We start from the raw sequence: 10676 nt of genomic DNA on the forward strand, positions 1-10676 counted from the left end.
GGCATGACTAAGCAATTCAAGGGAACAGCACAGGGGCTGTTAAACAGTTTTCTAACAAGCAGGCTTGTAACAGAGCATCATGATTTTGAAACAAATCCATCTCATTTACTACTTTAATTCATAAGACAAATTACTACTAACTTAATGAATCAGGGCAACTTTGTCAGCGATTGATACTGGGTACGCTTTGACTAACATTGTCCCATACAGGTGGAGCAGGGCAACGTCAGAGCCCTGCCATCTCCCTGCCTTCACTGACCCACAGGTAGCCTTGTGCACACATGAGCAGGGGCTGTGCACAGGGACCCACAGGTAGCCATGGGCACACACGAGCGGGGCCACGTGTTTTGGTACATGTGTCTGATGCTGGCTGTTCTGGATGCATCCGATGAAGTGGGCTGTAGCTCACGAAAGCTTATGCTCAAATAAATTGTTTAGTCTTTAAGGTGCCACACGTCCTCCTGTTCTGGAAATATGGCCCACAAGGATGAGTAATGTAATGTAGTAATGAAATCTCTTTGCAGATGAAAAACCACACGTCAGACCCGGAGGGCAGCCAGTAAACGGACTGGGACACCACAGCCTTCCCCAGGTTGGCTAGCATTTCCTTTCCTGTGTTTGTATTTCTTTCAAGGCCGCCAGCTGGTGCCACCCATGACATGAGTGTACCTGGTCTCAGCGCTAGTGCAACAAAGCCGTGTCCCACGCCACCTGAACTAGCGCCTCATCATTTCCACCAGCACGAGACCCCCACCTTGCTGAGGGAAATCTCTGTGTTACGATTGTTCCTTTTAGCAGTGGAGGAAAAAAATGTAGGGGAAGGGCAGGTAGAAAGCCCCTGAGGAGCTAGACTGTCTGGACCCTGGTGGTGTATTTAAGAACCATGTAGAAATCCCGGCAGCCCTCGCTTTGTCCGCAAACTGCACTGTTGGAACAAGAGGGTTTGTTGTTTTGTTGGCTCCCAGGCCATGCCATTGCTGTACGCAGCCATGGACCACGCAAAGGACTGCTGTCTCCCACTGCAAGGCTTCCCGCTCCCAGACCCACGGTACCCCTCTCCTACTGAGAGGACTAGCTGTCTAGCTAAGGCCATGTGCAGCATGGGTGCAGGACGGAGCTCCTGTCATCCGTTTTTCCTGTGTGCCTCATTGTGGATTCTTGCCCCGCGTCTGGGCCTTGATTGGTTGAGAGACGCATGGCGCGACAGGAAAAACACCACAGCTTTGGCCACTCTGCTCGAATGCTGGCTTCATCCGGCGCCGAACAGGGACCTCCTGGGAACCCTTCCCATCGCCTCTCTGCATGCCCCACGTCCCTGAGCTCTCAGTGAACCTTGCAATGACGCATGCCTAGAAAGAGCCAAAAATGCCATCCGCTAACAGGCACAGCAGGCCGACACTCTTACCTAAGTCAACATTTAAGGCCCCATGTTCTCTGCACCATGTCGTTCAGAGCAGGATTTCCATGCCTTGAGCGGGATGGTCAGTTTCTGGCAGTACTGAAGAGCAAGCAGGGAAGCAGCAGGCATTTATTCCTGCCTCAGTCAATGCCTAGCACAGGCTGCAGGGTGCTGACCTGCAGAGGAGCTTTTCAGACAAAACGCTCCAGGACTAGACTTGCTGCGACCTTGTGGTGCTCATGGAAATCTCACAGATGCAGAGCTCTGATGGGACAGAATTAGATGGTCAGCTACAGCTCATACCCTGGGGTCCATCCACATCCCCAGCGTTCAGCCCCCCAGCCAAGGCTGCAGCATCTGTCAGAATTGCTGCTCACTCTGCAGAAGCATAGCTGTTAACCAAGGGGGATCCCTTCCCAGCAGGGCTGCTAGAGTAACAGACGTTCCCCCTTCTGTGGAGTCACTAGGAAGCCACAGAGAGAGAAATATCATTTCTATGTACCGGCCTTTTAGAGGCAGGCAGAGACAGACTCTCTGGCCTGGAGATTTTACATCTAAACCTCAAGGTTAGAGGACAGCACTGGGAGGCAGGTATGAGCTCTACTCCCAGCTCTGACACTGGCCTGCTAGATAACCTTGGCCAAGTCACTTCCGCCTCAGTTTCCCCATCTGCGAAAGAGGGACAATATACAAACTACTGCACAGGTTCATTGGGAGACTTTATCTGTTGACCTGTACATGAAACATTTGGACCTGGCCTTCAGCAGGAGAAAGGTGTATTAACCTACGTAACAATCCTAATGTAAACACGGCAGTTGTTTTTCACCTGTCTTATTAGGAGGGGTATTTGTTTTATAAGAGCAGCCAGGTGCTCTAGCTCCAGGACACCAATGTGCGAAGTGCTGTATAAACATAGAACATAAAGATGACCCATGCCCCACAGAGCTCACCAGCCACGAGCTGGAGTCAGGCAAATGGGGGGCACATGGAACCACACTGGTCAGCAGGACAGGCAGAGGGCTCAGCACTCCAGCAGCCTCATTGATTTTTGTCGGCATTGCAGTAAAGGAAAGTTTTAAGGAAGGTTTGGAAGGTGGATAAGGAGGCAGCTCCAGGGATGCTTACGGGGCACACCTACCAAGTGGGAGAGGCAGCCTGGGGAAACACAAAGGGGCTTGTTTGAAGATGTAACAAGTGGGTGATGGAGAGTAGCCTCATGGTCTAGTCAGAGGCAGGAGCCAGCATCTCAATAGTGAACAAGAGATGGTAGATTGGGTGGGGACAGGATGTGAAGAGCCCCACAAGTTAACACAAAGACTTCCATTTGATGCGATAGAAAGGGAGGCTGGCCATAGCAAACATGAGGGGGAAGCCAGCAGTTCACATTGGCCCGCTACAACTTGCCTTGTCTACACTCGGATTTTAACACAGGTTAAAAATACAGCTTGATTCCTCGTGAAGCCACAGCCTTTGAGACCCACAAATGGAAAGGGCTTCAAGCACTAGGTACAGCTTTACCACATGGATGCTGGTAACAGCCCAGGTCCTGCTTGCCCAGGCAGTGTGGCTGAGAAACCGCCATCAAGCCAGTGCTCCTCTGTGGCTGTACAGAGCACCCCTAAGAAGCTGTAGCTGTTTGCAAACTGGATAGCTGTGATTTTCCGCTGGCTCTGAAAAGGTTTTTCCTTTAGTCTCACATGGCTTCTATATACCATGCTATGTGATATGGTTCATAGTCACTTACCAGGAATTCCATGAGCAGCTTTACCAGAAATAAAAAAGGAGTGTGATTATTTTCCCAGCAGGCTAATTCCTGCTATGTGAACAATGACATGCCCGTGCTTTGGGTTGTTTCACCTTCACCCAAAGAACCTGCATTCTTCCTCTGTCCTCATACTACTGTGTTTTGGAACAATTGTAGCTCATTTCCATGTCCCTCATTTCTAGGTAGTCTCTCTCACGCTGGTAGGAAATTGTGTCTGTATTTCTAATTTGCTCTGGAAAAAGAGTGTATTTGTGTTGGAAGGAAAAATAATAAATTTGTATTTCTTTTCTCCGGTTATTCGGGAGTCTGATGATTTGATTTTCACCTCGGAGAGAGAACAGCCTTTGTCAAACTGCAGTGAGACAATGTCCTGGTTCTGGTCTGCAGGGAGATGCTAGATGTGGTTTCTATAGCATCCAGCTAGCCAAGTGTTCTAGATGCCTAACAATGCGAGTAATGACTAATGCCAGCTGCAATTAAAATCAACATGCCCCACGCCACAGACCTCTGGGAATAAACTTGCTGTAAAAAGGGGACCATGGAACTAGCTGCCTCTTACAGGGAGGAAATTTTGTGGCCACAAAGCTCCAGTCTTCTATGGCTGCATCCCCTAAGGCCTCAGGAAGGCAGGATTGTTTGGCTAGAGAGAGAAAGGTAACTTGGACACAGCGCATTTCAGATGTTTGATTAAAACTAAAATCTTAATCTTTGCCTCCCAGAGGCAGCCAGTGGGAATAAAATGAATGCACTAGTAGACAGGCAGAATCACACCAACTAAGAGATTGAAAAGACTTATTAGGCTAGGTCATTTAGACCAACCTCCTGCTAACATAGGATTGTCCCTGTGCTATAGTATTTTGTGCATTGTGCAGTTTCATTTTAAATGGCTGACTGATGGGATGCTGGGAAGGTCATTACACGGTGCGTGGACTGCCCCTTTCTGCACTAGAAGCAGATCATGGCTGTCTTATGGGTTTGTATAGGGCCTAGTACAAGGGAGACCTGATCTCAATGAATGGAGCTGTTTGGGAGCAGTGGTGTAAATTGGGAGTGGGAATCTACCTCCACCTGGAAGCTGGCCTCAGGATTTTAAAAATTCCTCTTGGCAGCAGTCATGGAAGGAAGGACACCACTTGGACACTGCCCCTCCTCCACCCAGACCTTCTGCAGGGGCAGCAGCACTCCCTGGGCAGTTTACCTCTGGCTTCTGGGGGGCCAAAGGGGAATACTGGTATTGATGAGGACTGAATCAGTTTCAGTACTGCTGCTCCAGTGACATAAGCAGAAGGAAGGGGTGAAAGGGTAGAAGACTTGGAACAGGGAAAGGTGGGGCGGAGGAGTGGAGGGCATAGAAGCCACGTCACCAAAAGGCTAGCATACAGCAGATGGAAATAAATCCAGGAGGAGCCCGAAACAGATCTCGAAGGGGGAGAATAAAATGGCAGAATTGCTTCATTTTAGGTTAGAGAGTGTATCTGAGTTTCTTTCAATTACCAGCCTAGTTAATTGTGGTAGTGAATTGGACTGGGAGGTGAAAAATAAATAAGACATCTCTGCCTACAATGTCTGAAACCCATCTGAAAGGGGTGTGTGCAAATTCCCCTACAGACAAACATGACATCAAACAACTGCAGAGCTCACTGCAGGAGTCTATCAACAGATTCCTCAATAGCTGATAAACTACTATTCTACCTTCAAGGAGAAATCTTGACCCCATGGATATCAATGCTAAAAAAAACCCCAAAAGTTACCTACCTTCTCATAACTGTTGTTCTTTGAGATGTGTTGTTCATGTCTATTCCAATTAGGTGGGCACACACCGTGTGCTGCTGGAAAGTTTTTCCCTTAGCAGTATCCTTCGGGTCGGCTCAGGTGCCCCCTGGGGTTGTGCCTTTATGGATATAGGGCCCTGCCGCCCCCCCAGTTCCTTCTTGCCAGCTGCTGCGCCAGAGAAGTGGGAGGGTAGGTATTAGAAGGAACATGAACAACACATCTCAAAGAACAACATTTATGAGAAGGTAGGTGACTGTTTTTTTCTTCGAGGGCTTGTTCATGTCAGTTCCAGTTAGGTGATCACCAAGCCCAAGTTTTGGAGGTGGGCTTGGAGCTCAAAGGTTCGCTGACAGTAGCACCGCACTACCAAAGGCTGCATCACCTCTGGCCTGCTGGGTAATAGCGTAATGTGAGGTAAAGGTATGTATTGATGACCATGGTGCAGCTCTGCAGATCTCCTGCATTGGAACATGGGCCAGGAATACTGCTGAAGATGCCTGCTCCCTCGTGGCGTGTGCTGTAAGCGGGAGTGGGCAGGTACATTCACCTGGTCGTAGCATGCCCGGATGCAGGATGTGATCCAAGACGAGATCCTTTGGGAGGAGACTGGAAAACCCTTCATTCTGTCTGCTACTACGACAAATAGCTGAATGGATTTCCGGAATGGTTTTGTTCGCTCGATGTAAAAGGTTAACGCCTGGCGAACATCCAACAGGTGAAATTTTTGTTCTCTGCTGCTTGAGTGAAGCTTAAGATAGAAAACTGGGAGAAAAATGTCTTGGTTAATATGGAACTGGGAGACAACCTTAGGGAGGAATGCAGGATGAAGTCTGAACTGAACCATGTCCTTATAGAACACGGTGTATGGAGGCTCATAACTTAATGCCTTGAGCTCTGACACACTCCTGGCTGATGTTATCGCTACCAGGAATGCCATCTTGTATGAGAGCTACAGCAAGGAACATGTCACCAGCGGTTCAAAGGGCGGCCTCATCAATCTGGACAGGACTAGGTTAAGGTTCCAGGCCGGGACCAGCTGTTACACATGAGGGTAAAGTCTGTCAAGTCCCTTTAGGCTCACCAGCTGGTCTTCACCAACCTTGCATGTCTGGATGGAAGGCCAAAATAGCAGCCAGGTGGACCTTTATAGAAGACGGGGTAAGCCCTTGCTGTTTGAGGTGGAGAAGGTAGTCCAAAATAATAGGTATGGATTGGAGATCCATAAAGTTGGAGACGAAAGCTGTTGTGAAGACCAAACTGAGAATCTCTTCCATTTGGCCAGGTAGCGGGCTAGTGGAAGGTTTTCTATTACGGAGAAGGACTTGTCTGACTGGGTCCGAACAGGCGAGCTCATCGGATTCAACCATGGAGTGTTCACGTGAGATGCAGTGATTTGAGCTTCGGGTGCTTAAGATGGCCGTGATTTTGAGTTATCAAGTCCAGGAAGAGTGGTAAGGTGATTGGGGTGCCATGGACATTTCCAGAAGGTACGCCCTGGCCTGTGTAGAGTCCTATAAACCTATAAACTCTATCTGCTGCACGGGGAATAGGATGGACTTTTGTACATTCAGAAGGCGGCCCAGATCATCAAAAGTAGCCCTTATGAAGCTGACGTGTGCCTCCACATACACCCTGGAGCAGCCCTTGTTTAGCCAGTTGTCAAGTTATGGAAACAACTGCACCTATTGCTTGAGCAGGAACGCAGCCATGACTGACATACACTTGGTAAACACTCGAGGAGGCCGAACGGGAGGACTAAGAATTGATAATGAATGTGGTTCACCACAAATGTGAGATAACCTCTGTGGGAGGCGTGATTGAAATATGAAAGTAACGTCCTTCAAGTCGAGGTTGGCATACGAGTCCCCCGGATCCAAGGAAGGGATAATGAAGGCCAAGGAGACCATGCGGAACTTCAGTTTCTTCATGAACCTGTTGAGATGTTGCAAGTCTAAGATGGGCCTGAGGCTTCCTTTGGCTTTTGGTATTAGGAAATACTGGGAATAGAAGCCTTTTCCCCTCAGCTCCTGAGGAACCTCTTCCACTACCTTCAGCATTAGGAGTGAGTGTACCTCCTGCGTGAGGAGTTGCTCATGAAAAAGGGTCCCTGAAGAGGGATGGGGAAGAGGAGGGAGGGCAGGATTAATCTGGTCTCTGGACTGGTGTATCGTCCGAGGTGCATCTTCAAAAGTTTTGTTTCTGGCCAGAGGACTGCTTTGTCTGACCAGAGCCCTGGCCTGACAAAGGGTGAGGCCTCTTCCTATTGTTTCTATTCTGCCTGTGAAAGAAGTATTGCCTATTTTGAGGCTGGTAACAACGAGGTGGAGGCTGCAGCTTAAAGTGTTTCCTTTAATTAGCTGGAGTATGGAAGCTAAGGTACATGAGGGTGGCCCTTGAGTCCTTCAGGCTGTGGAGCTGGGAATCTGTTTTCTCAGAAAACAGGGCCAAACCCTCAAAGGGGAGTTTGTAGTGTCTGCTGGACCTTGTAAGGGAGCCCAGAGACCTGCAGCCAGGAGCTCCTTCTCATGACTATCCCCAAGGCCATATTGTGGGACACCGAGTCAGCCACATTTAGGGCTGCCTGAAGTGAAGCACGGGCAACCAGTTTCCCTTCCTCCATGAGGGAGAAAAACTCCACCCTGGAGTTCTCTGTTAACAGCTTCGTAAACTTGGCCATCGCTCTGCAGGTGTTGTAGTTATACCTGCTGAGATCCAATTTTTCACTTCCCGATTTTTGGGGACGGTCCCTGGAAGCCTTGGCACTCCCTCTCATTTGCTACAGCCACCACTAGGGAGTCCGGCAAGGGGTGAGTATAGAGGTGCTCGTAGCCTCTAGAGGGAACAAAGTACTTCCTCTCATTTCTCTTTGCTGTGGGCGGCTAAGAGGCAGGGGTCTGCCAGAGAGTTTTAGTGGTGTCACTAATTTTTGTTAGGAAGTTGCAGAGCAACACGGGGGGGGCCCGAAGTGGTGAGGAGGTCAACTGTAGGGTCTGATGCCTCCACCCCCTCCTCAGCCTGGATTGCCAGGTTCTGTGCCACCCTCCTAAGAAGTTGTTGGAGCACTCTGCTGTCCTCCAGGGCAGAGGCTGTCGACATTCCCGCCACTGCCTCATCAGACGAAGACAAGGACAAGACCCTAGCTACCAGCGGGTCCTGTTCCCTGCTCTTGGTGCTGAGGGGATCTCATGGTGCTCGTTCCGCCATGGCCCTTGGTGCCGGAGTGATCAATGTGGATGCTGGTGTCAGCATCATGTCGGCGGTGCTGAGTGCGTCGATGCCGATTCCAGTTGGGTCAGTGCGATCAGACCGTGGTCACACTGGGATGGCGAAGGAGCAAAGGCAGTTGACCCTGAGTAAGACCACTGGCTCTGGTGGAAAGCCCAGAGGGTCCAAAAAGGCCACTGAGCAGGGGGCTGCCACTGTCTCGGCCACGGTGCCAACTGAAGGTGGTCTCTGCCTGTCTGATCTGGAGAGGAAGGACTCCGTGTAGGAGGACCAGGGAGGAGCAGTGCCACTTGGTGCTGGAGAGCGGCATCTAGGGCTAGGAGACTTGTGCACTCCCCTGTGTGTGGCACCGGAGACTGGAGTCGAGGGGATGGTGACCAACGCAAAACCATTATCAGTTTGCCCGTGGACAGCACCGGAGGAAGCAGCACCCCTGTGACCGACATGAGTGTCCTGTCTCGTCTCGGAGGGGAGGGCGGCGACATGAGGGTGATAAGATCTCTCGCCACCTCGAATGCCTCCAGTGTGGATGGCATCTGTAGATCACAGCCCTCACTGACCAGTGACAGATGGGGGCCCGGACTCGACTGGCCCCATGTAGGGGCAGAAGTCAATGTGCCTCTTGAAGCCGAGGCCGCGTGGCCCGACGCAGGTCTTATGGTAGCTGGCTCCTTTTGAGCTGGTCTGGGAGCAGCCCCTTTCGGGTTTCTTCTTTTTATGAGGCACCGGCGAATGCAAGTGGTGCTGGCCCCTGTCCTGTTGGAGCTGAGAGTCTCTACTCGAGTTCTTCCTCGGTGCTGCTTCGTGCGCTGGCGGTGTCGGAGCACTCCGCACCGATGAGGTGCCGAGCCAGGGTCCAATTGCAGATGGAGAGCTGCCTCCATGAGGATTAACTTGAGGCACTGCTCTCTCTCCTACCGCTAGGGGAAAAATTTCCCGGCTGCCATGCATGCAGCCTACGCACACCTGATTGGAATTGACATGAACAAGCGAGCTGTAGCTCACAAAAACTTATGCTCAAATAAATTGGTTAGTCTCTAAGGTGCCACAAGTCCTCCTTTTCTTTTTGCGAATACAGACTAAGACGGCTGTTACCCTGAAACCAAGCATTCTAAGAAGAATCCCACAGCTTTCAGTGGAGGCAGGATATCACCCAGTGGTTTCCTAGTAAACATATGGCTACCAGAGGCTGCTGCTTAGTAGCCTGGTGTGCTGCTATATATACTGATGGGCAAAAAATGTGTATAGCTTTATTGAGCCTGGAGAATAAATAGACAAGATGGGTACCATGATATTGAGTGCAATAGCTAGCTTCCTCTGCGATACCTAATTGAGCTAATAACATACACAGTTTTTGACCCAAGGAAGGACATTTTTGTGCGCCAATAGTTTGTGTATAAGTTATTTATTGCTCCAATTAGATGCTGTTCATTATCTCCCTTGTCCACCTATAACATTGTGAATGGCTCGCTTTGATTTGTTCATGTGTGACTAGAAATTGAGCTGGGACCTACTCTGTTATGGAGATTTATGGACAAACTGTAGAGATGCAGAAGCCAGAGCTTACGAACAGAACAGACCATAGTCTGTGGTTACATTTTCTGAAACCTGGTGAGCAGAGTGTCATTTTGGTGTCCTCTTCCTGTTCCCTCACTGCAGCACAGCTAACCGCTTTCCACTGCTGAACTGTGGTAGGAAGAGTGTCCCTGTACCAAACCTTCAACATCCCTATCAGATGCAACTTGGCTAGTCACATCCTTTACCTCCCTCACAGAGGTGTTGTGAAGCTTAATTTCCCAAGGCCTGTGAACTGCTTTGAGATCCTCCAATGAACTGTGCTACACAGCGAAGAATTATTTATTATTTGTCTTATCAACTGGCCTTTCTGCTTCAAGAGAGCCATATCATAGTGACTGGCCAAGGACTTCCTAGAACCCAACCCCACCCTGAGGGGAAGGATTGGTCACTCTCCATAGCACTATCTACCTACATCCAGCCTTATGGAGATCAGAGACAGCTGGATCTAACCCCAGTCTAGACAGACTTTTAGAAATCACAATCAGAAGTGCTAGCACACAAGGCTGGCCTATGTCTCTTAAGTTCACTTAACCCTAAGCTTCTCCAGTTTACTTTGGTAAGGGACATTGGCCCTCACTTTAGGGAGGGGTTCCTCTTTCCTCATTTCATGCCACCTCTTGCCCTGACACCGGTACAGAGGCCTTGATTCAGAGTGCTTCCAGATCAGTGTATCAGCTGCTAGGTAACGAACAGGTTATTACCTTCTTCCACCATATTTCCTAGCAACTATCAGCTGACGAATCAAGAGCTATATAAAACAACCTGCCTGCTGCAGCTCTGCTTGATTTCTGGTACCAGTTACAACTCACCACAGGGGAGAGAAATTCAGACACTTTAAATCATCTTCCTTCCACCCCTGATCCCACGTTCATCGATGGTACTTTCTGGCTTGTCTTCAGCCCAGAGCTATAACTAAAGATCAGCAAATAAGCTTAC

General features: G+C 49.6%; 1 protein-coding gene across 1 annotated transcript in view; it reads left to right on the forward strand.

Moving 5' to 3' along the window:
• The window catches only part of LOC140896087 (uncharacterized), a 53763-nt gene extending 50302 nt beyond the window's left edge, over positions 1-3461 (forward strand). The window contains exon 7 of the mRNA XM_073307190.2: positions 525-3461. Within this exon, the coding sequence (XP_073163291.1) occupies positions 525-563 (39 nt within the window). The 3' untranslated portion in view covers positions 564-3461. The remainder of the gene's footprint in view (positions 1-524) is intronic.
• Positions 3462-10676: the final 7215 nt, after the last annotated feature.

Source organism: Lepidochelys kempii, chromosome 12 (genome assembly GCF_965140285.1).
Source record: "Lepidochelys kempii isolate rLepKem1 chromosome 12, rLepKem1.hap1, whole genome shotgun sequence".
In the NCBI taxonomy this organism is placed as follows: Eukaryota; Metazoa; Chordata; order Testudines; family Cheloniidae; genus Lepidochelys; species Lepidochelys kempii.